We start from the raw sequence: 25,511 nt of genomic DNA, 5'->3' as shown, positions 1-25,511 counted from the left end.
GGCAATGGATTAAGTAACAGGACCTTTGTTTGGGAGCCCTGGATACAATCCAAAGCAAACCCCTTGTTTTTCACTTAGTTTCATTTTGGATATCTCGTTTCTACTCTACTGTTCTACTGTTGTGAGTCCAGTGTGAGACTGTTTTATCATCTCTTGCTGTGTTGTTAGGTTTAGGCACTGAAACTAGCATGGATATGGTACTAAAACAACTTACTTAGGGTTTGGAAAAGATCATGATTTGGTGTAGAGTACAGCCTGTTGCATCCCTTTCATCTGTGATAGAGCACCAGTATATGATGAGTTGTGGGTGACACTGTGCTTTCTTGATACAGAAACATTGAGCTTATCTCTAATTTGCAGAAATGTAAAATGCCAGCATTTAGTTTTTACACACAGAGCTGAGCAACTTCTGCAGCCAGATATTTCCTTCCGAGAGATGAGATTTTCAAATGTGGATTGTAGCAGCCTACAAAGTGTAGTTGCTAACAATGTGGTCTCTTCTCAACAAGAGTGGTTGGTGGGAACCAAACCACAAGACATTTTTTGTAGAAGTTAAAGGCTCTAAAAGATTTTCAAAAGACCCAGATGATCATCAATACAAAACTGTCTCTAAATTCTGTGATATTGCTGCTCTCTGTGGGAGTGGAGGACCTGCCAAGAGCTCAAGGGTTAAAAAAAGAAACCAAAATGAGACAGAAGTCAAACTACCTCATGCAAAACCTCATGCCAGTTGTGGAGCATGGCAGTGGGAGCATCATGGTTTATGACTGTTTTGCTACCTCAGTGCCTGGACTACTTGCAGTACATGATATAACCATGATTTCAGATTATGTCAAGACCTTTTACAGGACTTGAGGAGAGGTTAGGCAATGCAACAATGATCCAAAGAACACAACTAAATCAACAACAGAGGGGTTGTAAATCACAGTGCAGGACTACTCTGTAATATGAAGAGTACTGTTCTGTTCTCTCCAACCCAGTCATCAGAGTAAAAGGTTACCCTTTTATGTCTCCAGCAAACATTAATGTTGTGTATAATCTCAGTGTTGATCGGAAAACGCTTGAGAAAAATGAGTAAGTGCATACCTCATAATCCAGCAAACAAGCCTGCCTTCACAGGTCGGAGAGGTGGCCGTGGAGTAGATAGTGGGATAATTGTCCAGTTGGCACCGCAGTTGGAGCTATGAGCAGTTTGTGAGATGCATGTGAAACCAAGCTTTGTTACTTTTGTTCTTACCTGCCGCTTGGTTGGTTTTGACAACACAGTGACTTGTCTTAAATTGCATGTTCTCAACAAAATGTCAATATAAATTTTTAACACTGGTCAAAAAAACAGCAAACATCTGGCATCTGAACTGCCATTCAGTCCTGCTTCAAATAGATACAGTAGGATATTTACAGACTCTGGGGCTGAGCAGTAGTAATGAGCAACACAAGTTACACCCTGGTCATTTTTAAGGAGGGTGCTGCACTCAAGGCTGTAATAGTGTCACGGCTTAGTTTTTCTTAAAAAAAAACACATTTAATGACTATAACATCTCAAAGAAACAAGTCGCACAAAACTGATCGATTTTACCTGTCTACGAGACAGCTGGCAGCTCACTTTCAGTCCAGCTGTGTGTGTGGGCTGACTTCCACCATCCAATCAAAAACAATAAACTAGCCTAATTATCTCTATGTTGGATTATCTCAGACAGAGACATTTACCATAACAGCCAACAGGTTACAGTATAATGCCATCCCTTCATGTTGCAGCAGCCTGCAGGCTCGTTCCTTCTGATGGAATGGTTCTGTGGTCCAGTTCTGTATGTTGTCGCTATCAGAGCATTGAGGGTAAACACATAACTGCTTACAGTTGGAGGAAATCAAATGGACTCATTTTGATTGGTTAAGAGGTTACTTCTAATGTAAAAATTAGGAGTGATGCTGCACTTTTTTGACTCAAAGTATTGTGATTACAGAGTATATTTGCAATGATCCTGTCTCCTATGCGCCACCAACAACAACAAAAAAACACATTTCAAAGTCCCTTGGTTTTTCTCTTCTTCATAGTACAAAATTTAAGGTCTCTTAGACACTAAGCAGATAATGAGCTGGACTCAACTTGAAAAATCGCCATCATGGTTGTCCACGAAAGAGCTCACTCTGATTGGCTGTTTAGTGCGGCGAATGAGTGCAACTGTGACGACAGAAAGCAAACGGCTGACTTTAATGTATCGCACACAGTTTCCTCATTTGTCATTACTTATTTCATCAAGCAACACCTTCGCAGAAAAGGAAACATGTGGAGAGGAGAACCTGAAGACAAGACTGAATCAAGAGAGACTAGCTCTGTTTGGCCGAGCAGCAAAACACAAAGTGCACGCTGCTATGTTTACATTTATTTATTTTTCTTTGCACAGATCGTCATCCTGGTCAGCAGTTGGAAGTCTTCTTTGCAGTGTGCTGTTTTGTTTGGTGATGTGAGGACACCCAGCAGCCTCTTGTCGAGGATAGTTCTTCTTGTTGGTTTGGTGTAAAAATGCACTAAGATCAGCTGGTCCTGCTCAGCATTTCAGAGGATAAATGGAGGTTAATTGCTAAATTGTCCCATGCAGACCATCTGTGTGGAAGCATTTACGATTGTAGATGTGAAACTGTTCCTCCACTTGTTTCTCCACTGTTTTTCTGAACCTCCTGATTTGACAAACTTAAGTCTGCTTGCTATTTCTTGGAAAATGTACCACAGTAATCTGATATCAGAGTAGAGTTGGCTCAGTTGTAAAGTCAGTGTTGAGCTTCAGACATGAGGAATTCTTTAGTGTACCGTCTAAAAACATTAGATGATATGTTGGCCTGTCTGTGTGCACATTTTCACCTTTTCAGTATCTAGTCAAAGGGAATTTACAATTCTCTTTGATCCTGTTGAGTATCGTTCTGGAAGACCATCCAAATAATTCCTCGAAAATATGTTTTCATTAACTGCACAGCACATGTTCAGCAAATGGCTTTAGAGAGGAGAAATAAATCATAGTGAATGTGAACAACTACAAGAGAAACACCGAGTGGGTAAAACTATACATCGGGAAAAGCTTACTGAAAAGGTGGTACATAGATAGTTACAAGGGTTTTTAAAAAGATCGCTAGAACTTTTGCTTGTGATCGATTGAGATGGAAGGAAAGAAGTTGGAAGAAAATGTGGATATAAAAGAATGACATACAGTCGGGGTTTGGAGTTTGAACGCTAATTCGAACAGCAGTGTGAGGATTCTGTTACTGATCCCAGAAAAAACACCTCCGCCAGCTGGGTTCAACGTCCAGGAAGAGAGAAGACAGAGAGAGAAAGACAGAGAAGGCCACAGGAAGACAGAGATTTAAAGATCTAGCGGAAGAGTGGTGGAGCGCACCTTGTTGTGCCATCTGGGCCGACTCCCCCACAACAAATACACACATATTTCTCCTTTCCCATTTCCTCCTCCTTCGTTTCTCAGCCCATTAGGGAGGAGGATTAAGGTGGTGGCAATTACAAGTTGCAGTCGACAGGAGCGTACACAGCAATTCATTCAACTGTCCAGGGAGGAAAACAGGAGAGTGAGATAGGGGAGAAGGGGAGGTAGTAAAGGAGGAGATGGGTGGAAAGTGGAGATAATTGCCAAAAGGACACACATCAGGATTGTTGTGATCGCAGCAAAAAACAAACTTTCTCCATCGCCCGCTCAGCAGACTCATCTTCAAAAGTGGCAGAGTGAGTAAGTGAGCGCCAAACAGATGCTGGTACAGTCACAGCCACCCCACCCTGCACTTCCTCCATCCAACACACCCCCTCCACCCACCTATCCAGCCACGAGGGGTGGGGTGGAGGGGGCTGGAGCTATGGATGGCGCACATATGGCTGCAGCTGATGGGGGTGATTGTCGGTATTGTTCACTTTGTCAGCGATCCTGGGGATGCTGGAGAGAGCTAATGATAATGCAGAGTGCAGATGTGCTCCGGAGCAGCCCAGTCGTTAAGCAACAACAGCTTGTGTGTGTGTGTGTGTTTGTGTGTGTGAAGGAGAGTTACAACCGCAGCTGCTTGCCAGCTTGTCTGCCTTCTTGTGAAGACCTCCTGTAAGAGCCATTTTATGCACTCACACAAACTCACAACAATACATGTCACATGAACGCGCGCACACAGCTGTTTTGATCTTTAATGTTGAGCCGCCTGTTTGCTCATCCAAAGTGCTTCCTGTGCAAGAAAAGCTTGAGCTTTGAGGTGATTGTTAGTTTCATAGAAATTTAAACTTTCTGAAGCGATTTGCAGACTTTTGGAAACGAAAACACGAAAATCTCCCACTTTCTTCTACAGTCTGTCTTCACCCTGTCATTATAAAGTTTTATGTTTCGGGCAAACATTTGACCTTTTTTTCCTCCCATTCTGCTCTACAAGTGAAACACTGATTAATCCTGCTCTTCTCTTTCCTAATCTACCAAAAATCCTTCCATTTAGCATTATGACGGTATCATGTCAAACCAACCAATGATCGTCCAGCGTGCAGACCTCATGCTTTTTGAACGTCATTGGAATCTTGTCAGACTGTCAGTCTTCACACGTCCTGAACCACTTCTCCTATCTTTATATGGCGCACTCGAGCCTACGGCCAAAATCTTCCATTGGTGAAATGTCAATAAATACTCATATGCAAACATATTTGTACTGACATATATATGAATGCACCACTTTGATAACTGACTGTTTTCATAACAAAAGAAGATTTCTTTTTAACATAGCATTGTACTATTACTAAGAAAACAATATTCATGTTTGTTGTTTAAAGTTACCACAAAACAGCTTGCAAGGTACTGATATCAAGTACCTTCAAGTATCCCCCAAAAATACATGCATGTGTATATATGTCCAAAATGTAGCAGACAATGTAGCACACTACTCTGATGATTTCAAAGGTAATTGGACTAATTTGGAATTTAATTAATCTGGATTTAATTGGATCATGTTTCTGTACATGTGAATTGGACATTAATTGTCTTGAATTGGATTGTATCTTTGAAGTGCCCTGAGATGAGATTTGTTGTGATATGGCGCTATATAAGTAAAACTGAACTGAATTGAAAAGTGCCTGGCTGAGGTCTGGTAATAACTATACCTGGTTAAGTTTAGGCATCAAAAGTATATAGTTAATGTTAGACATCATTGATACTTGGTTACTGATGCAGTGAAATCCTGACTGAGAGTCGGCATGCGATGAGTTGTAAGTAAACATTCTTTGACTAAAACAGAAGCTGAAAATAAGGGCCAGATGCATCTCTCAGGTCCTGTGTTGAGTACTAGCTGTAACCTGCTGGAAAGTAGAGTTGGACCATTCATCCCCGCCCCCATCCAAGTTGGCCATCGTGTTATGCATGAAGCTACCCCACACCCAAGATATTGTTCCAGAAAAAGTCAATTAGGAAGAAGAAAAAGAAGTTTGAAGCCATCCCTGCTTGCCATGTTGCTGAGTCTTTCCTTTGTAACCTGATCTTATGAGTGTTTTTTATAGATTTTAAGGCCCTCCATGAATATGAAAATAATTGTTTTGCTACTTGGGTTATTAGCGAACTGCTTATTTGACCACTTAAAGTATTAATCTCACAACCTAACTTTGGCAAAGTCAAATATGCTTGGTTTTAATCCAAAATTCATAAAACCAACAAATGTGTAACTTTAGGAACATTATGCATCATCAAAGATCGCTTTGTGGATTCAGACCATATGTTGTCATCCTGTTGGTTTCCTAACTCAACAGAGATCTGTTAAGTAGCAAATTTATCACAAACATATCTCTATTCACTAAGGGCCTTAAAATCTATCAACACACTGATTAAAAGATAAAATTGTGTTTCAAATGAAAGATTAGTCCCAGTCATCAACTCTTTATAATCACATTATTTTGATTATTGATGAGGATTAACAAAATGATGTGTTCTCTTTGTATGATCATAGTTTGTTCAGGTAGGTTGCCCTGATATGATATTGTTAATACATATACTGAAGGAAGAGAGCACGGAAGGCAGTTGCTAAGTTACCTATGAAATGTATGTCTTTTGTATTGTTTAATAAAGTTCTAAGTAAACAAGGGAAATACTTGAATCATCCAGTTTGGATAGTAAAAAAGAGAAGTTTGTCAATTATCATCTTATCACATATATTTAGCTCTCCAAAATGTATAATTAAAATGACAAAAACAAACGTAGAAAACATGTACGACATAAATCAAAGCTTGGCCACAGAAAGATTCCTCAAAATGTTAGTTTTGTGGTATTTCTTGGATGAGTTGCTACAAAATAGCTGACTTAGATATGGGCAGGGTTTGTTATCCATCCACATGAGACATTTCAACATGGCCAACTGAATTAGATGTAGGCAGAGTTGGATGGTCCAACCGTGAGATGCAGTGAGACACATTCACCCATGTCAGATTTTTTTCCTATTTCTTCAGGACAGCACTTTCAGATAATGTTAATTTGCTTTAGCCCTTTCACTTCTTCTTTTGTTCTCCACTCATGCAGATTTATCAGATTATCATGCTGAGATATGCCAAGTTTTCAGCCGCTTGCTTTTGGGGAATCCCCTTGTTGGTGCAAAAATGCTACTTTACATTTTCAAACTGTGTTATCTTTGGCATTTTTTGTGGATACAACTAAATAAATGGGAACAAGTTATGTGTCTTTGTGACCGGCAGCTAGAAACAAAGTGTCTAAAGAGAAAATCTATTAATCTAAAAATGGTACAGGTACAACATTAACAGTGTTAAAAAACAACTAACTTCGAAGGCCCTCACAAAACCATTTGAAAAGATTATGAACAATGTCTGGTTGCGTGAAAGCAAAACATACAAAAGTAAGGAGTGGCTCAGATCCTTGCACAGAGCTGTAGAATAGTATGTAGTGAAGCAGATTAATCTTTTTCCTCCTTGGTCTCTCTTTGAAGGTTCCTGAACCCTCATATGGAACCGCTGTCCGACATAAAAAAAGCATCCCTACTGATATACAGTAATGAATCTGAGGCTGAATTGAGTTCTTCTGAACTTGTTTGCTCAGAAGTGATGTCATGTAAAAAGAAAGAAAACATCTTTTCTGACAGTTCCTTCTCTTTGGTTCAGATCTCTTCTTCTCTTCTCTCCTTCTTCTCTTCTTCTTCCCTACCACCATGCAGATGGTCCCAAGCTGCCTTCAATAATCCAATGCACAGCCATGCCAGTACACCCCAGGCTACACCCCTGATGCTACACTACTCACACACAGAGACAGTGCCAGTTCCCTAGGCAGGACCCCTGTCTCTCTGGCCCAGATTGGATCACTGTGGTTCAGCATGGAGCAGTAACACTGGGCCTCAGGGCTCAACATGAGCCTGCAGGGTCCCACATTGGCCTCAAGTAGCTGAGGCTAGAATGGAAAAAACCTCTGAGGCTTGTATTTGTTATCTTTTGATGATGAGTATTATTATTATTGCACAAGCTGGAGCGGCCACATGTTGTTATTAGTTTAAGCCTGGACATGTACGGGCACTCAGGAGCTGACACAGACAATAAAGACAGAGAGCCGGGGGAAGAAGAGCAGTGAGAGATGAGAAAGGAAACTTCTTTAGAGGAAAAAAAAAGAGATGGAGAACAGAGATGAGGGGTTTGCAGGAAGGAGCATAATGAGGGAGAGGGTGGATGGAAAGATGGAGGTAAATAAAGAAACAGGAGGGATGGAAAAGGAGGATGGATGCTCAGAGGGAGGGATGGACAGAGTGTGGCGGATGGGGGAGGGATGGAAGAAGGGATGGAAGGAGGAATGCGACAGATGGGTCGTGCCTGGCCAGAGCTGGGAGGGAGCGGAGAGGTTGGCATCACAGGGTGACAGAACACACACACAAACACACAATACACACAATAACTGCACGCATACATTCATGTGCGCCACTTAGCTCCTCTCATGTACACTCTCCGCTGTCAGGAGTGTTTTCGGTGTCTTTCTGTGTGTCAAGAAAACGTCCGGCATATGATAAATAGACAAATAAACGGCACATTAGACATATTTTGACATACTGTTTGCATACATTTATTTCCTGCTCATGCAGTCATTTTGCCTGTTGCTGAGATGATAGTTCAACATGCTGACTGTAAATCTCCACATCATGTCAGAATTTCCTGAAGTTCTTCATGAAGTCAAGATTTTTCCAGTGAGGAGGATCAGCAGGTTGCTTTCAGAGTGTCAACTGGGTATTTATTCAAACCTGTAATGCTAATATCACCCATGTATTTTTATTCTTAAGAGTTTGCTTAGCTACAATTTTTATTTTTAAACTTACAGCTGCAGAGTTAAAATGAGGCTAAGTCATATGCAAAAATGAGTCAGTTGTTCTCAAAGGCATGGCAGTGGGTTTTAGGTTGAAAAAATTACACAAAACAAGACTAAATATCAGATAAACATCCATCTGAGGCTGGACATCAAGAAAATTAAAGTCCTCGGACATGAAAAATACCAACTCATCCTCAAGTACAAGAAAGGTGACAGCCTCATTATGCGGTGTTCATAAAGAATGTGAAGATAACTATAAAACAGATCAGTAAAATACTACAAATGGAGCCAGTCAGTGAACAGGAGTGGCTATTGTTGACTAAAGTCCCACCTTAGATATGCACACATCTGCCAGTATAATATTTTATATGTTATAAAATAAACTTTCCTATTTTGGAAGCTGGAAAGATGGATACTCTGTGACCTCAGAGTGTGATCCTGTGAGCCTGTAATTCTTGTGAGAATCCAGGCAAATTGCAGGGTTAGCATTTCATTCAGGTGATCTGCAATTAAAAATAATCTTGTTTGTATGGGAACAGTCCAAGCACCCAGTTTTAAAAGAAGAAACTCAAAGTAAATTTCAAACATGTTTCTTTTTACTTTGAGTTGTGTACATTTAAAAAAAAAATTCTTACAATTTCACCGGAGTAAACTTTTGCCTTTAAAAAAGCTTAAAAAACAGCTGTTTTGTCAACACATCTTCATATATACATTTATTGACTATACCTGCTTTTTATTGTGCTACGATATCATTGTAGAATCACTATTGACCTTTATTGCAGATCTTTGGATTGTGAGGGGAAGGTTGAGCCCTCAGGAAAAACCCTTGCAGGCAGGTGGAGAACACAGACACTCCATTCTATAATATTTAGATTTCATTTCATTACTTTAATATCAATGCATCATGACAGCCCAGTTCAAACCCAGAACCTCGTATGAGTGCCACCATCACTGGACCTCTGTAGCTTCAAATATTAAACATTCAGCTATCAGGTCTAACAGCTGGATGTGAAACACACACAGCGTCTGATCTGAAAATGCATCACATCTTCACAGAGCTGCGCCACATCACACCGGACTGTGAATCCCGTGATTTGCTCGATGATATACAGAACCGTTACCCAGAATACTGTGTGTGTGTGTGCTTTTCATCACATCTCCTCTGTGCTTCAGCAGGAGGAAAACATGACAGGGATAATGAACTTGACTCTTCCACAACAGCACAGCTGGCTGACTGCTGCTCGCTTGTCGTGTGTGTGTGCGTGTGTGTGTGTGTGTGTGTGTGTGTGTGTGTCTGTGTACAACACAGCAGGCAGGTGCACCAGATGTCCGCACACACACACAGCTCACACAGCACAGTAACATTGTTAGCACAGGAGACAGCAGCCCGACAGGTTGAGTTAGTGACACTAAAGGACCCCTCCCTGCGTGACCCCGTCAGGTCACTGTGGTGATGATAAAGTGCTGAGTTGTGCACATGTGTCCCGATGCCAGCAGTTTCCAACAACACCCTGAACACACCCTGTTAATGCCCCTTATCTGGCACACACACACACACACAGCTGGGAGAGGATGGCACAAGCAGAGAGGAAGCTTTCATGTCTTTCTGCAGGGCTTCATTGTTGCTGTAACCTTAAATCCAGTTAATCCGAGTATTTATCTGAACTTTCTTCAAATGCACCCTCCCGACTGAAATATTTGTCTTCCCGTCCTCTTGTCTCTCGGTTTCTCTTCAGTCAAGAGTTTGTAACTGCTCTCGTTCCATGCAAGAACAACACAAAGGACAAGTGCTGTTTAATCCCATCGTAGCCCAGCCCTAAAGACAGAGCAACTGGAGGCCTTTGTGTGTGTGTGTAGCTAGATGACTGGTTATATAAACCTATGCTACTCCTCTGTGCATGTGCACACTTGGTGAAAATGGCTTATTAATTCTCTTATGCAAGTTTTTTTTTACACTATGAGTTTATGTAAATTTGTAGATGTGTGCTTAGAGGGAGTGCAGGGGGTGGGGGGTCATGGTTGAGTACTATTTTGGGGCCCCCTCTCACAGAGACACAGATATTCAAGTTCGAGTTGCGGCGTCTTTTGTTTCCAGGAAGGGGGGAGGGGGTAAAGGGTGCAGTGGGTCGCTGGATGGATGGGTGGCTTGCTGGGACACTGTGTCCCCTGATTTTCCCAAAAAAAAAAATTCCACCCCACCCCACCCCAACCCAACCAGTGCAGTGCCACTGTATTGTCTGCTTGCAGGCGGGCTGCTTGTTGCTTGCCTTCTGTCCTGCTGTGCTGAGTGCTTGACAAAGCAGCTCTTTTAAATATGTAGACAATCCTGGATCACTTGCACACACGCACACTCACACATGCACATGTTTGTCCGTGCTTTCCTCTTTCTCTCTCCGTCAATTCTTCCATGGCTAGACCTGGCCTGGGAATGTTTCCCTTTTCATGGAGAATCAACAAGTCTCAGACATGAAAAGGATACAGGCGGCTTTTCTCCCCGTTTGTGCGGCACAGGCTTTGAATGAATGCTTTTGTGGCGTGGCCATCTTGTTAAGGCTAAAAGCTGGAATCCTGTTTGTTATGCTGCTTTGTTCTTACAGTACATTTAACCAGCTTTATTTTAACACACGGGAAAATCCATATGATTAGATTAATAAAAAAGAAAGAAGAAAAAGAAAACCCACGCGCAACAAACAGGTATTCTTTTCTGAGAAAAGAAACAGCCACCTTTGATTATTTGTTCATGTACAAAAACGCAGATAGACAAAGCAGCATTTGTTACAAACACATTTATATTTACACATCTGTCTTGGGAAGATTCCACGTAGAAATTTCAACATAAAGAGGTTGAACTGCTGTCATCACCTCAGAGACGAGCTGAAAAACTGGTTTACAAATGCAAACATCAGGACTCTTCCACATGTCCACATGACACTCTCCTCTTTATATACTCCTCCCTCCTCCCTGCCTGTGGTATGGGAGCCCTCCCTGGCAGCTTGGCAGAGTCGGTTCCCTCACGCGATGTGGCAGAGTGCTGGGGCCCGGGCCCCAGACAGGAGCCCAAGCTGGTCTCAGCCTCCCAACATGTTGAGCTGGCCCGCCTTGGGCACAGCCAAATGGTTCTGCAGCTGCCCCTTTGTCCCCCTTCCTTAAGTAAACAAAGGATAGAAACAAATTAATGACCTACATTCACAGCAAACCTCCTCTCAGAGACGGAGGGAGAGCAGTTGTCTACAAGCAGATGTTCACTTACAACGCTGCAGTCTGCAATTAATGATCAAGCAGCGCAGAATCAAAGGAGAGGGTTTGTGTATTTTCTGCATCTGAAGTGACAACTTGAAGCAGCGCTGAGAACAGGTAGCTCAAAGAACTTAACTTTTTAACAAAATTTGGGCGCTTCAACTGGAACCAGCTTTCACAGCCAAATCTGTTGAATGATGAAATAATGGAGTTGCTCAACTTTATTTCTAACATAAATCTCAATGGGCTGAAGGCTTATTTTTTTTTAAACTAATAACTGTCCTTGAGACACCAGCCTGAAATCTTTTTACCTCCTTTAAGTTTCTTAAACCAATATTAGACATTCATCACTCAGAGGACAATGTCATAAAGATTAGGAGTGAGCTTATCGCATGAGTGTGCGTTGGGGGCTTACCGAAGAGACCATCTGTGGCCTAATGAACGCTGCTCCTTGGCCTCTGAGTGCAGGGGCTTTTAATGCATCTGTAAGAGCAGGTTTACTGAGCAGCAAGACATTAGCTAAAGCTGATTTCTTTACTGGAAACCGTGCTTGAGGACCATTGGAAGGAGGTTGTGTGTATGTGTGTGTGTGTGTGTGTTGCAGGGGATTGGATCTTAACATGCTGCTGCACAATTTCTTCTAAAACGCAGCCAACGCCACAGCCAGTGCCGCACATATATCACACTCAGCGTGTTGCAGGCCATCATTCTGTGTCCAAGCACGACTCACTAGAGCTTCCCAAACACACAACCGTGTACACGCACATATACGTAACTTCCACCCACATCACAAGTGACGGAGGAACAGGATGCCAAGATCCTCCTGCACCGTCCCTTCTGCAACGCGACGCCCCACGAACCGACGCGCTGCACAGGATACAGCTGAGCTTTGGGTTATCTTTCAGGGTAAAGCAAATTAAATACAAAAACTACTTCACACAACAGTTGAATTTCAAGATTCTTATAATTTATTGCAGTTTGCACACAATTTAAAAATGTCAACAACAGCACACCAGAAAATTACAAAACTAAAGACAATTAAAATTTACTCCCCTTGAGAAAAAAAGAAAAAGAAAAGAAAAATCAACCCAACTATGATTGTCAAAGCTAAAATGACTAAATCTGAAAAGGAACATAAAGGAAAAGCAAAGAAATATTGTAATCTCAACAGGGAGTAAATATATCTCAATCGAAATCTGCTTGCCCCCCCCCTCCCCCCAAGACAGTGATTGTCCTTTTTCAAGAGACTCAGTCATTTCAACACCCCCCACCTCCCCGCCCCACCCTCCAAACCCTTCATGTTTTCCCATAAACTGTCTAAGACATTTTTTTTTTTTTTTTAAACCTTGCTTTAGAAAAAGTCCCCCCCACCCCATCCCACCCCTTTTGTTTTCAAGTAAGCACAGCAAAAGATGGAGATGTCACTGCAGGGCGGTTACTTCACAGAGCGGTGGACATCAGTCCCGCAACTCCACCTTAAATAAAAAAGAAAAAAAAACAAAATAGCCCGGACTACAGCAGTTTAAGGCGGTCAAGTACAACCAGAGGAAAAGAACGGAAAAAAAAATAATAAAAAGAAAACCAAATCAGCAGTAGTGATGAAAACAACAGCAGGATGAAGAGAGCCCATATGCAGAAACGCTGCCGGTGAAGAAATAACATTTCAAGACAAAAATGAGACGATATGGTGCAAACTGCCGCAATGTCACCCACACTGTTGCGTTGGCAAAGCCTGCAGGTGCCACCAGATGACGGGGCACGCACACACACGAGCGCACACACACACACATCTGAGTGAGGAGGAGATGCGGAGCGTCCGTTTCTCTGCCAAATGTGTTTGGATTGCATCAACGCTTGACCATCTTTTTAAAACCTTAAAACTCTTTTTTTTTTGAGACACAGATGTGAAAAACAAAACCAATTGTTAAACTGATGTAGCCCCAAACCCAAACACAACATTCACAAACAAAAGATTTCCAATCACGTGATCAAAATAGAAGCAGACATTATTAGAAATGATGAATTCATGAATTTACACGTTCTCCATCAACCATTTCTCGATGCTCTACAGTATCAGATACTTCAACAGAGTCAGAAATGGCTTTTTTTTCTTTCAGTAAAGGCATCTTTTCAGCAAAAAATCTGATTTCATGTCTTTTAGCTTAAAAAGGTGCTATCAAGGAGGCCAATTCTCTCCCATCTATCACAAAGCGAAACCACTCGGATATCTCGTGACGTCTACTGCGTGATGTGCTGCACTGAGCTATGTCGCCCAGCTCGGCTCAATGTGAAGCAACAGCCCGACAGAGATATCTGACCCTTCCACTTCCAGCAGGCGGGCTCAGGTTTAGCCTCTCTCCTTCTCTCTTCCCCTCTCTGTATCCTTCACACCTCAGCCAAGCCAAAAAACTGCACTCAGCAGACCTGAAATAAGAGGCCAGATCCGCAGAGATAATAAAGAAAATGACTCGACCGCGTTTAGAACTGTAGAGGACGGACACGTGAGAGATGGAACGCAAAGTAGTGGGAACATTTAACGCCTGAGGAGGAGCAGAGGAGGAAGTGCTGGGTGGACGTAGATCTTCAGTAGGTTCAACTGACTTGTAGTAACCAAGTCACACACTCATAAACACACACACACACACACGCGCACACACGCACAGCAGAGAAATCAGTGCATAAAGACTTAAAATGCTTCATCATATCGCTTCAACATCCGACAGAAACACATTCGGTAACATTCCTCTAAGAGCCCAGCGAGAGACCTACAGCGAGCAGGAAAAAAACCCCAAAAACTTTTCACTGTCAAAGTGTTCGGTTCGAATGTTTCCCCCTCAAATGCAAAAAAAAAAAAAAAGAAATTAAAAAACACAACTTAAAAGTTTAAGACGAAATAAAAATGTCCATGCATTTTTTTTCCATAGTCGTGAGAATAATTTTCATTTTTTCCAACAGACCGCACCCTGGAGTAGTATTCACAAAGAAAAGGAAAAGAAAAGCCTGTTGTCAAATATTTGATCAATTACAATGTGTACAGTAATACAGCAAATTCACATTTTTATTTCAAAATATACAGGTTTGGACGTCATGCAACAACAGCAGGTCCCATTACAAAAAAAGTAACAAAATAATAATAATAATAATAATAATCATCATTAAGTTAAAAAATGTGAAGGATTAAAGTTTTAAAACTATAGCAGAACAATATACAACAACCTTAAATTAAATACCTTTTCAACAAGAGATGTTTTAAAGACTGCCAGCTAGATTTAAGAAAAATTATATCAATAACAATAATAATTATTATTTGTAAAGGTCTTCTCATATTTAGAAAATACTTCAGATTGATTGGAAGTGAAAAAAGGAGGCTGTGCATTGCATGAGTGCCATCAGTTTGTCTGTCAGTCAGTCAGCTTTCCCCTGAACACACAACAGCAAAGAGCTTAACAAGAGGAGCGGGGAGCGCCTCGCCAACGACACCTTCATGCCAGTCGAAAATAAAAACACGAAACACACTCATACACACTTACGCACGTTAGGTGAGATTTTTGCCAGAGTAGTGCAGTATCACACACACGCGCACACGTCTTCAAACTGTGCGCGCGGTGGCGTGGACTTGTGGTGATCACAGTACCCGTTTAGTGTATTGTAATGCTTTTTCACTTCAGTGTGTTCGACCTGAACTCCTGCAGTGGTGTTTGCTGTCTGTGGAACTGGGAGCGACGCGCCGGCCAGCGTCGGGGAGTGTTTTGTCTGGATATGAAACACAAACAGAGTGAAAACTCTACGAAAAAGGTGAGACATTCTCACGGGGACCCATGTCCTCAGACGCAAAGAAAACCACAAACAGAAAAAGAACTAACGTCGGATAATGATAAGAGTTCAGAATAAAATAGAAGAAAACAAAATGACCCCAAATAGCAACAACAAAATAACTCAGTAGTAACATTTTCATGTGCTATTAAAGTGCAGTTGGATGAGATGTTGCAACAAACAAGGACATGACTCACTTAAACCCCCAAAAATCAAACTTTGCCGCCTCCTTTCATCTCCCCAAACTTCTCCTTCACTCTCCGTCTCTTTCCCTTTATTCAACCCAGCAGTCTGGTTCTACTTCCACAGTTCCTGGGAGCTGTCCTCGATCGCCCAATCCCTGACATTGGGCAGCGCCAGCGGTTCGCTCTTCACTGACAGCGAGTTGACAAGTTCGCAATGGAACTTACGGATATGTCGGTAGAGGTCCCCGGATTGCGTGAAGCGCCGCTCGCACCACTTGCAAGCGTGCGGCTTCTCGCGCGTGTGCACCACAGCGTGGCGGCTGAGGTTGTGTGAGTACTGGAAGCTCTTGCCGCAGGTGGTGCAGGTGTAGGGTTTTTCACCGGAGTGTGTCCGCTCGTGGCGCTTCAGCGTGTACATGCAGGAGAAGGTCTTGCTGCAGATGGTGCACGTGGGCACGTTGACGTCTCCGGCGGGCTTGGAGCGGATGCCCTCCTGCTCCCTGAAGTGGGAGCTGAGGTGAAGCTGGAGGATGTGTGGGGAGGGGAAAACCTTGTTGCACAGCGGGCACATGAAGATCTGGGTGTGCTGAGCTGACAGCATGTTGGACACGTAAGGCAGCAGCGAGCTGTCCATGCTGGCCGCCTCAGCCTGGGCGCGCTCGCTTTCTCCCCCCAGTATGTCCTCATCGTCTGCTGAGGCCGGAGGCTTCTCCTCCCGCTCCAGCTCTGAGGCCAAAGACGCCTCTCGCAGAGCAGACAGGTGTGCCTCCAGCCCGAGCCTCCGCTGGGCCGAGAGAGGGCCCCCGACCCCGAGGTGGGCCAGGCCCCCATTTGTGGTGGGAACCGTGGCCTTGGTGAGGCCGCTGTGCTCCATGTCATAGTCCCCACGTCCCAGCTCCTCTTCCTCATCTGAAGCCACACCCCTCTCCACCTTTACCCTCACAGCCAACGGGCTTTGCAGGCTGTCTGGTGTAGCTGCCCCGCTGAAATAGGACTGGTGGTGGTTGCTGTGGTTGCTACCGGCAATCGGCTTGACTGACAGGTCCAGGACGCAGTCAGCCGCATCATTTGACACTCGTCTGCCTCTGTGCCCTCCTCGAGAGCTCATGGAGCGGTGGGACCTCTGGGAGAGAGACCCAGTGGAGCTGCTGGGGCTGCCGGCTGGGGAGAGCACCTTCCCTCCCTCCCCGGTGCCTTCACCACGCTGCGTCTCTGCCTCGACATGCCCTGGGCTGGTGGTAGCCGTGGCCGGTGTCCCGGGTCTGTCTGCAGGCGGCAGCCTCAGCCACAGTGGACCTCCCTTCCCTTCCTCCTCTTCATCACTGTGCATCAAGTCAGCAGTAGCAGGCCGGCCTGTTGAACCTTCCGATAGACTGTCAGCCTTGTCGGAGCAGCTGGACCCGCCATCATCCTCTCTGCGCGTGCTGTCTGCCTCTGCTGTGGCCTTCTGCTTCAAACGTTTCTTACACACCTTGACAATGTCATACATGTGCAAGTAGCTGGCCGCTGCCAGCACGTCCTCTACGGGAAGGTCCTGGAACTGCAACTTGCCCTCATACATGAACTCCAGGAGCAGGGAGAAGGCCGGGGCCGTGACAATGTCGCTGTTGAGATGCACCACATCTCTCTTGTCCAGCTGGTCCTTGTAGAAAAGGTGAAAGTACATGCTGCATGAGGCCAACACAGCACGGTGGGCACGGAACTGGGCATCGCCCACCAGCACCGTGGAGTCACACAGGAAGCCCTGGTGCCGCTGCTCGCTCAGACACTGGAGTAAATGTCTGCTGTGGTCTGGGAACTCCATCCTGCCGTCCTCATAACCTGCAGCCACACACAGACAAAGAAGCAGAGTCAAACATAAGCACATCTGATAACGCTCTCAGTGTCCACGTCAGGCTTTGAATTTCCATCAAGAGTGGGTTTTTCAGAAGATACGTTTGGTCACATAAAGGGAAAATTAAATATAGATAATAACCAAACCAGCATTAGACACTTTAAAAAGAAAAATACAGAAATATTCTCAAAAATTAAAACCAATACTGCGCTCATCATTATTTGAGCTTTTGCATTCTACACACCACACCAAATTATAATCAATGAGGGCAATCATTTTTTTTTTTAAAAACTAACAGAGAGGCGCAAAAGAGATGAGACAAACTCCAACAACACATATGGTACGACACCCGGAAAACACACCGCAAAGCAAGCGGAGGAAACGCCTCACAAAAAGGTACGTAAGAAACAACGAGAACAGAGAGGAGGCATAAAATAAGCTTGTTTAACATGTCAAAATGTTTGCTGACCTGCACAAAAAAAAAAGCACGACAACAAATTAACAGAAATATTTCTTGTAAATTCATAAATTCCTTTATACGATCATCCAACTGTTCATTTTCTTTCTCTAATTATTTACTGTATTTAAATACATTAAAAAACAGCCAATAAATACAATTAAAAAGAGAAATCTAAAAAATAACTTGAACATAAAGTGAATTCATGAGTGAATTCTGTTTTTAACACAACTAAGACTTAATCTCAGGTAAACCAGCAGCGACAGATTCCTCTGCTCTGCCTCTCCTCTCCTCTCCTCTCCCCGTCTTTCTGCATCTCTCTAACTCCTCTGCTTGCACTCCTGGATTGTCGCTGCTCCTACGCTGGTTATTTTTATTAACCCACTTTGGCCTGGCCTGGCACGGCCCTTTTAGGTAACCAGCTTTCAGTTGCACACGCTGTCCTCGCATGCACAACACACACACACACACACACACACTTAGTACCAGCCTACCTACAAACCACCTCCGCAGGCTAAGTCGAGCAGAAAAACTGGCCAATTGAAAAAGCGCCGTCAAAAACAAATCAGCTCGTCCCTTGTTTAACCTGCGAACGCCGGCTTTAGGTGTGAGCTTGGACGGGAGAAGAAGAGACGGAAAATATGCAGCAATGCTCTGCAGGTGTCCTGAGAGAAGAGTCTGAGGATTTTATGTGGTTAATAAATAAAAGAAAAACTAATTAGGGAAATCTTGGATGACAGAGGAAAAGGAAATCTGTGAAAAGTCCCACCTGTTAACCAAGTCGATTTGTCCTGCCTGAGAAAATACATTGGTCCCGCTCTGCACTGTGTTAACCAAAGCAGTTAAATCACCTCATTTGAATGAAGCTAAACCAAGACTGAAAGCATGTGTGAGACTGTGTGTGCGTCTGCCTGTTGTGTATGTGTGTGTGCTCGCCCTCCGGCTCGCTCAGACTGCTTTTAATGAGCGGACTTACGGGGACAAGGGTGTACCACCTCCCACCTCCCCACAACCCCACCCCTCTGTCCAGCCAAACCCCTCGGCCACCTCCTCCTTCCACACGCACGCACACACACACTATTCGTCTCTCACGCACTCCTTCGCATCTGAATCTTGTAAGAAAACCTCAGCACATCCGCCTTGCAGAAGAAACTGCCCTCTTCCTCAGCCCTCCCACCCACCACCACCCAGAAGAGAAGATTTACAATACAATCACTGTAAGTGCCCTGCTCGTCACAGCATCAATCCTAATCCTTAAAGATGGCTAAAAATAAAGACTGTGGTGGTGGCGGCAGGGAGGGAGCCGTCGGCGGAGGCTCAGGAGGGCAGCAGCCAGTCACCCAGCCCACCCGGCCCGGCCAGGCGGCTCAAGCAGGGGTCTGAGAAAGACACGCAAGAGGGAGAGGGTGAGGGAGAAGCTGGGATGGCCAGGGAGGGAGGCTTACCCACATCTGATCCAGCTGACGGGGGCCATATGGCAGCTGCTAGCCAGATAAAGAGATTAAGACTAGGAGGGAGTGCGATTACAGCTGTCTAGCCAATTCAGGCAGCTCAAATCTGCAACTTCTAAATTAGTCTCCTCTACTCCAGCCGACAGGAGGGGGAAAAGTGGGTAGAGCGCACCGCACATGCTTTCAAGCAATTTTACAGTTGGGGGGTGAAAGACAGAGCAGATAATTAAGATTAAGTAACAGCTCATTCATTTATTTTTCCTTGTTTTTTTTTTTAGCTTTCTTATCAAGTCAAATATGCGTTCATTTTATTTTCTCGAATGTAACCAGTTACAAAATGACTAGAGCTAAAAAGAAAAAAAGAGACAATAAAGATCTTTAGAAAAAAACGAGTGATTTGAATAAAATAAAAAAAACTATTTTCATGATTCTTTCCTATTAACAGGTGTCCAAGACTAAATATGTGATGACACAAATAGAAAAGAGAAGTAGGAATAGAGTTTTTAAATGCACCTCTCGCCCTCGGCTCCAACACCAGAAAACACAGCCGAGTGTTTTCTCGGACAGCAATTACCCCTCAGACAGGCACCGGCAACTACTCTACAACTGAAGCACTCACCACCAGCTTCACACAGGTCTGACACGCCGGAGATCCCCACAAGAAAACAAAATAACTACTCTTCTATCGTGGGCTCTCCTATTCTATTTGCTGACGTGCACACACACACACACACACAGAACGATACCTGCAGCAGTATGCATCAACTTGATTAACTCCACTGTGGCAGAATAACCGGGCTCTCTGGTTGGGAATGGCAGTGTATCCTTCCCTCTCAGAATCAATGAGTGGGTAGAAGAGGAGAGCAGAAGAAGAGGGAGGCAGGAAAAAAAAACAAAACAAAACAAAAAAAACACGCTGTTCAAACTGCGAGGGACAGATGCAAAGTGGAGGAGATGTTGGAGGGGGAACGAGATACCACCTCCCTCCTCCTCCTAACTGGCGCTGATCGGCAGCCACAAACACACACACACACACAGCGTGCGCACACACATACAGCACTAACTCTCCCAGGCTGCCGCTGAGACTCACAATAAAGGACTGGGGAGGGGTGGAGGCGGTGGAGGGATGGAGGAGGAGGAGGTGGGGTGGATGGCAGCCTGTCAGCTGCTCTGACATCATCCTCAGATGGAGATGCTACCTCCAGCTGTGCTCTTTCTACAGCCATATGCTGCCTCCTCTACACTCCTGCCACCAGACTCCTCTTTCATTCTACCAACACCGCACAACTTTGTCTCCCTTTCTCCCCCTTTCTCTTCGCTCCCCTCTCGAAAGAAAAAAACCCCCATGAAACTACTAAATGCAGTGGGATGCTGATTTGTGGTTTTATGAAAAAGAAAGAGTTTACTCGCCCACTGTTACAATCAAGCAAAAGGAAAGTTAACAAATAAATAAACAAAGAAATATTAAGGGGGTGGGGGGGACTTTTTGAATCTTTAAATTGCACACCCCTATGCCTGCCTCCTTCCAGTAACCATAAACAAAGGCCAACACAGCACATTTGTAACTGACAGACACACGCAGCTGATATTGTTTTCCACTTCTTTACGGTTCACCGCCGCTGCGCCTCGTCTTGTATTCATTCATTCACTCACTCTCTCATTCATTCATCAATCTATATAACCATGCACCCCCTGTTAGGACCCTTCGGACAAATGGCAGGAACAAAAAATTTAATGAAAAGACAAAGGGAACAAGTCATAAAGAAAGAAGCAAATGAGTGCAGCCACAGAACAAAAAAAAAATTGAAAAAGAAAAAGCAGACAAGCCTTTAATAAGCCGGCGACAAACCTGTTACAACCGCTTCATTTCGCTTTCGCTTTAGGTTTTAAGGACATGTTTGCAACTTAAAGTGTGTGAATTTGCTCAAATGCTTGTATTTCCTCTTTAATTCTGGTGCCTGAACGCATTCAATAAAGTTTAAAGCACTAATTGAGCTGTAGCAAAGCATATCCGTCCACTAATATCCCAGTAAAGTTACCACAGATGCACAGAAACGTCAAGATAAATTACGGAAATGTTATTTATATTTGGTTTATAAAAAACTAACGGTTCATTTAAAACATATTAGCTTATCAAAAACCTAACGTTTCACTAATAATACTGACGGGGAAATGAACGTAAAGTCTGAAACATTTGGTTTTCTAACTTAAAAGTTTTAAAAAACTCCACCACTGGAGTTTATATTAACCTCTTTAATTACAGTGATATATTTAAATGAATCCCTGCCTTACTTTAGCACGGTTTATCATCATGACAGTGATATATTAAGGACCTAAACTCACTGAAAAATAAGTGTGGCATGAATTAAACTAATTACACGCTTCAAGTTGATTTTAAAGCAGTTTTTAAAGCTTTGACCTGCGAGAAAATGAGCTTAAAAGTCGAAGTAATCTCACGGTCGGCAGGCTGGCAGACAGTCGCCGAACAATACGTGAAGACTGTAATTAATTTCTTACCAGAAGACACAACAAACAGAGAAACAGAGACTCTCACACACTCGGAGACACAGTGACCCACGCAGCTAGCTAAAGCCCGTCCACGGCTAACAAAGTAAGGCAGACGGGCTACAATATTGAGCTATTTACAGTTGTTCGGAAGGCCCCGGTGCTATGACAACAGCTGGTGAAACACCGCGGAGGGACAGCTAACATAGCAACTGTTAGTGCATAGAGACAACACAGTCATGCTAAGGAAGGTTTAGCTACTTTTTCCCGTCCGTAACCCACCCTCTGCCTGCTGATCCTCCTTTAATCGGACTCCGGTATTAGAAGGGGCACTTACAGACAACAAGGTCCAACGTCTTCCCCGCTTCCTCCGTCAAATCCTCCTTTTTTCCTTCGCAGACCAAACTAGATTGACTTTGGACTAATTTCCATAACAGGCTGCCGAGGCGAGCAGGCGCAGGGACGGGGAGTGTAGCACTCTGCGGCGGCCAGATGTTTCCGAGCTGTTGCTGCTCAACTCGAGCTGGGAAAGGAGGCGAGTTGACTGGCACGGCACGGAAGCCAATGGTGCCGGAGAAGAAGAAAGTGGAGGCCCTCTAACAGAGGAGCAGAGGGAGGGATATGTCTTCTTCTCTCGTCAGCGTAGGTTGACACCAGGAGACAACAACAGCAGCACACACAGTGAGGAGGCAGGAAAGAAGAAGCTGGGCCAAACCAACTGGTTCTGCGAGTCAGCGGGGCGGACTGGCGCAGCGGAGAGCAGCGCGGTGCGATCTGGGTACTGTAGTCAAGGAGGAGGGAGGTGGGGGGTGGAGCCGAAGTGAGCAGGTGCACCACCTTGATAGGTTTACAGTGGAGCAGGATGAACCCTAACATTTCATTGTTGATATAAAGGTGGTATCCAGGCAGGTCTTTATCAGTGACATGAAGCAGCTGTGCCCCCTCCAGAGGTGGCTATTTATAATTTATAGTGAATATGGAGATATAATGAATAGTTTAACAGACTACAATGTCTTTGTACACCAATCTGAGCGCTCAATAATGTATTCAGCAACTACATAACAACTGACAGACTGTAGGTGTGTTATGGGGGTGTGAAGACAGTATGGCTTAAAGATAAGGATGTATTAAAAGTGGACAGTCTTTTTAGATTTCATATTTGTATCCTATTCCATGTTTAGACCTGGTACCTAGTGCAGTGCATCAGAAACAATGAATGGGTATTCAATAAAAAAAAGAAACAAGGAAACAGCTTTGGAAAAGAATAAAACACATGTTCTTGTAATTGCATATTATTAAAGACCTAAAAACTGCTTATAACTGCATGGTGGTCTGTTCTAAACCATCCCTGCTATGATTTAAAATGATAAATAGACAAATAAACAAATAAATAACTTGTTAGAGGCCATAATTCAACATTAAGTTTGGTATTTTCAGGAGAGTTGTTTACAAACACAGCATACTAATAAATAATGATCATAATTTGGTCATAAAATAGTAATGAGAGGAGAGGTGAAATAGGAAAAGTATTGTAATTTTATTTGAAATGCCTAAAAGAGGCAAAGGGGCAAGCAGCCTCTTATAAATGTAACAGGTTTCTGTGCTGGCTGTCAGGTTTTAACTCCCCCAAGAGACGCTTGATTGGCACTTTAATGGGAGACCTATGACTCGCTTTGCCTTGTAACAGCGAGGCTTTGTGTGCCAAAGTCTATTTAACCTGTAAGTGGCAGTTTACAATAATCAGGCTGCTTCACATATTCACACTGGACTTGTGTGCTCCTTCACTGACAGCTGAGTCTCATGTGAAATTGTATTTGTTCTCTTGCGGCCGCATATACTTTCTGGTGATTGTGTTTTTACAGTGTGAATCACTTCAGAACCGCAGAGATTTTTGGGCTGTTCGCCTCTGACAAGACGGAGAGAAAACACCAAATCTAGGACACAACATCAGCCATCCAGAAAGAGGGGATGCTCACATACTAAAACCAGGGAATTTGAAGGATCCACGGACACATTTAAGGTAAAATCATAAATCTGTCCATAAATTTGCAAAATGAATAATTACATTCCAGACTACGGCGCTTCAGATGTTTGACACGTCCATTTATCATGTTTTTCAAATCCTCTCAGATGTGGGTCACTGGGACAACAAACCTTTTATTGAATGTCTGCTTGTCACGAGAGCCTTGACATGAAAAAGTTTGTGTTGCTCTGGTTGCCTGAGTGAGTCTGCGGGCCTGTTTGCACTCCGTAAACCTGTCCCAGTAAACTAATTGGCGTTACTAATAGATGGCTGGATGAGCCGCAGCCCTGTGTGGTAATGAATTCACACGATGTGGTGTCATAGCTGAAGGACTAGTTAAAATGCAAATGAATGATGACCCTGTTGTGTGTCTATCAATTTGGGGATCCATGTTACTAGCGCATTACAATAAGCCTCTTGTTCATGCAAGAAAGCACTATTAGACCCAATAAGGAGACTAACAATGGGCCTGAACAGAAAATTGGATTTAAGGGCAGCTAATTAGCTAATTTGTGTGATAAATATAAAACAGTCCAACTATTTTTTGGGGGGGGTTCAGATTCTCGTGTCTATTAGGCTCCAATTTAGAATAAGCCTCACTCTGCCAGAAGACACGATGTCCGATGGCCTTGAATGCTCTGAAATCTGTTCTGTGTGCAAACACTTCAAGAGTTTCCTGTGCAATTTTAAAAACTTCTCTCACGGTTCTTGTGTTTCCCTTTCAGATCTATACATTGTTTTGCCACCGACAGATGCTAGAACATAGTGTAGTGAACTGAAAAGCATAGAAAGCCGGATGTTTGGAATGATCTGAACCACTCTTTCATCTTCCCTACAGCTGAAAACTAAAGACAAAGCAGAAAGCAGGCGAGAGAAAAACATGAAATGTACAAACGTACAGAGCAGAGCTTATAGTCATGTGTCTACAGCAAATGTTTTTGTTAAGGTTTAGTTCTCTTTTTGTTCTTGAAAGTGAGCTGAAATCAGATGCACTCATCCACAAATGGTCTCACATGTTTGGAGGGAAACAGGCCTCGGATCATGAAACATCTCCCCAATGATGAGAACAGTGCAAACAGTTGTTTCCTTTAAATAGAAACTGCACAGACAGCAGCCTTGTCAGAAAAGTACAGACTAATTTCAGCGTGTGCGCTTTCACAATAAAGACGGCAGAGTTTTCAGCTTTCTACCTCTGGAGGTCGCTGTAGATCCCATGTTTTACACTCCACTTATCTTCATTCAGCTCAGTTTATGCAATTTCATGTTGATAATAACTGTGTTGTCAAAGCATATACAGAAAGGAGGGGAAATGATTTACTTATTTACAGGCCATGAAATGAAACTATAGGCACTGACGGGTTAAATAAAGTGATAAAGACTCACAATCATGGAAAGAAGGGAGGAGAATTACTAAAGTGTACAAACTTGTTCTCTTCAGATTTGAATAAATGTTTACCTGACTTACAGCTGTAACTCAATGCTTCAGGCATTTATTGTGCTCTATTCACACTTTCTGTTTTCACTCCAAAGCATTTAAACCTCATATTCAGCTTTTTATTTTTGCCCGCTGGAACACACAGTCCTGAGAGCAGCTTTATGTTTTTATTTGAAGCAACGAAAAAGCAATTCAGTGAAAACGTCTGGCCGTACCTGAGACATTATAGCTGTACAGCTTTGTGGGCTCTGGCATTCGTTGCCAGCATTAA

At 43.4% G+C, this 25,511-nt stretch overlaps 1 protein-coding gene across 5 annotated transcripts; it reads right to left on the bottom strand.

The window, feature by feature from the left end:
• Window positions 1–12,482: 12,482 nt before the first annotated feature.
• On the bottom strand, window positions 12,483–22,377 carry zbtb18 (zinc finger and BTB domain containing 18). 5 transcript variants are annotated; one of them, XM_072390740.1, is made up of 2 exons: window positions 22,120–22,377; window positions 12,483–17,356 (listed from the first exon to the last, which is right to left on the bottom strand). In XM_072390740.1, the coding sequence occupies exon 2, from the start codon at window positions 17,337–17,339 to the stop codon at window positions 15,648–15,650; it is 1,692 nt and encodes a 563-aa protein (XP_072246841.1). In that variant the 5' UTR covers window positions 17,340–17,356; window positions 22,120–22,377; the 3' UTR covers window positions 12,483–15,647. The 5 variants fall into 5 exon arrangements, with proteins under 5 accessions (XP_072246841.1, XP_072246840.1, XP_072246839.1 ...); XM_072390739.1 differs by lacking the exon at window positions 22,120–22,377 and adding an exon at window positions 22,065–22,116; XM_072390738.1 differs by lacking the exon at window positions 22,120–22,377 and adding an exon at window positions 20,024–20,209.
• Between the last annotated feature and the right edge of the window lie 3,134 nt (window positions 22,378–25,511).

Source organism: Leuresthes tenuis, unplaced genomic scaffold, assembly GCF_036924035.1.
Source record: "Leuresthes tenuis unplaced genomic scaffold, fLeuTen1.0.hap1 SCAF_8, whole genome shotgun sequence".
NCBI lineage: Eukaryota > Metazoa > Chordata > Actinopteri > Atheriniformes > Atherinopsidae > Leuresthes > Leuresthes tenuis.
Note: the sequence above shows the minus strand (reverse complement) of the source record. Positions and strands in the feature narration are given on the sequence as shown.

Bases quoted from the DNA above. Each gene is read 5' to 3' on its own strand.
- zbtb18 (XM_072390737.1), bottom strand. From the start codon at position 18,635: ATGTATTTTCTCAGGCAGGACAAATCGACTTGGTTAACAG. The intron at 17,357-18,595 runs GTGGGACTTTTC...GTGTGGCTGCAG, and splicing joins CAAATCGACTTGGTTAACAG to GTTATGAGGACGGCAGGATG.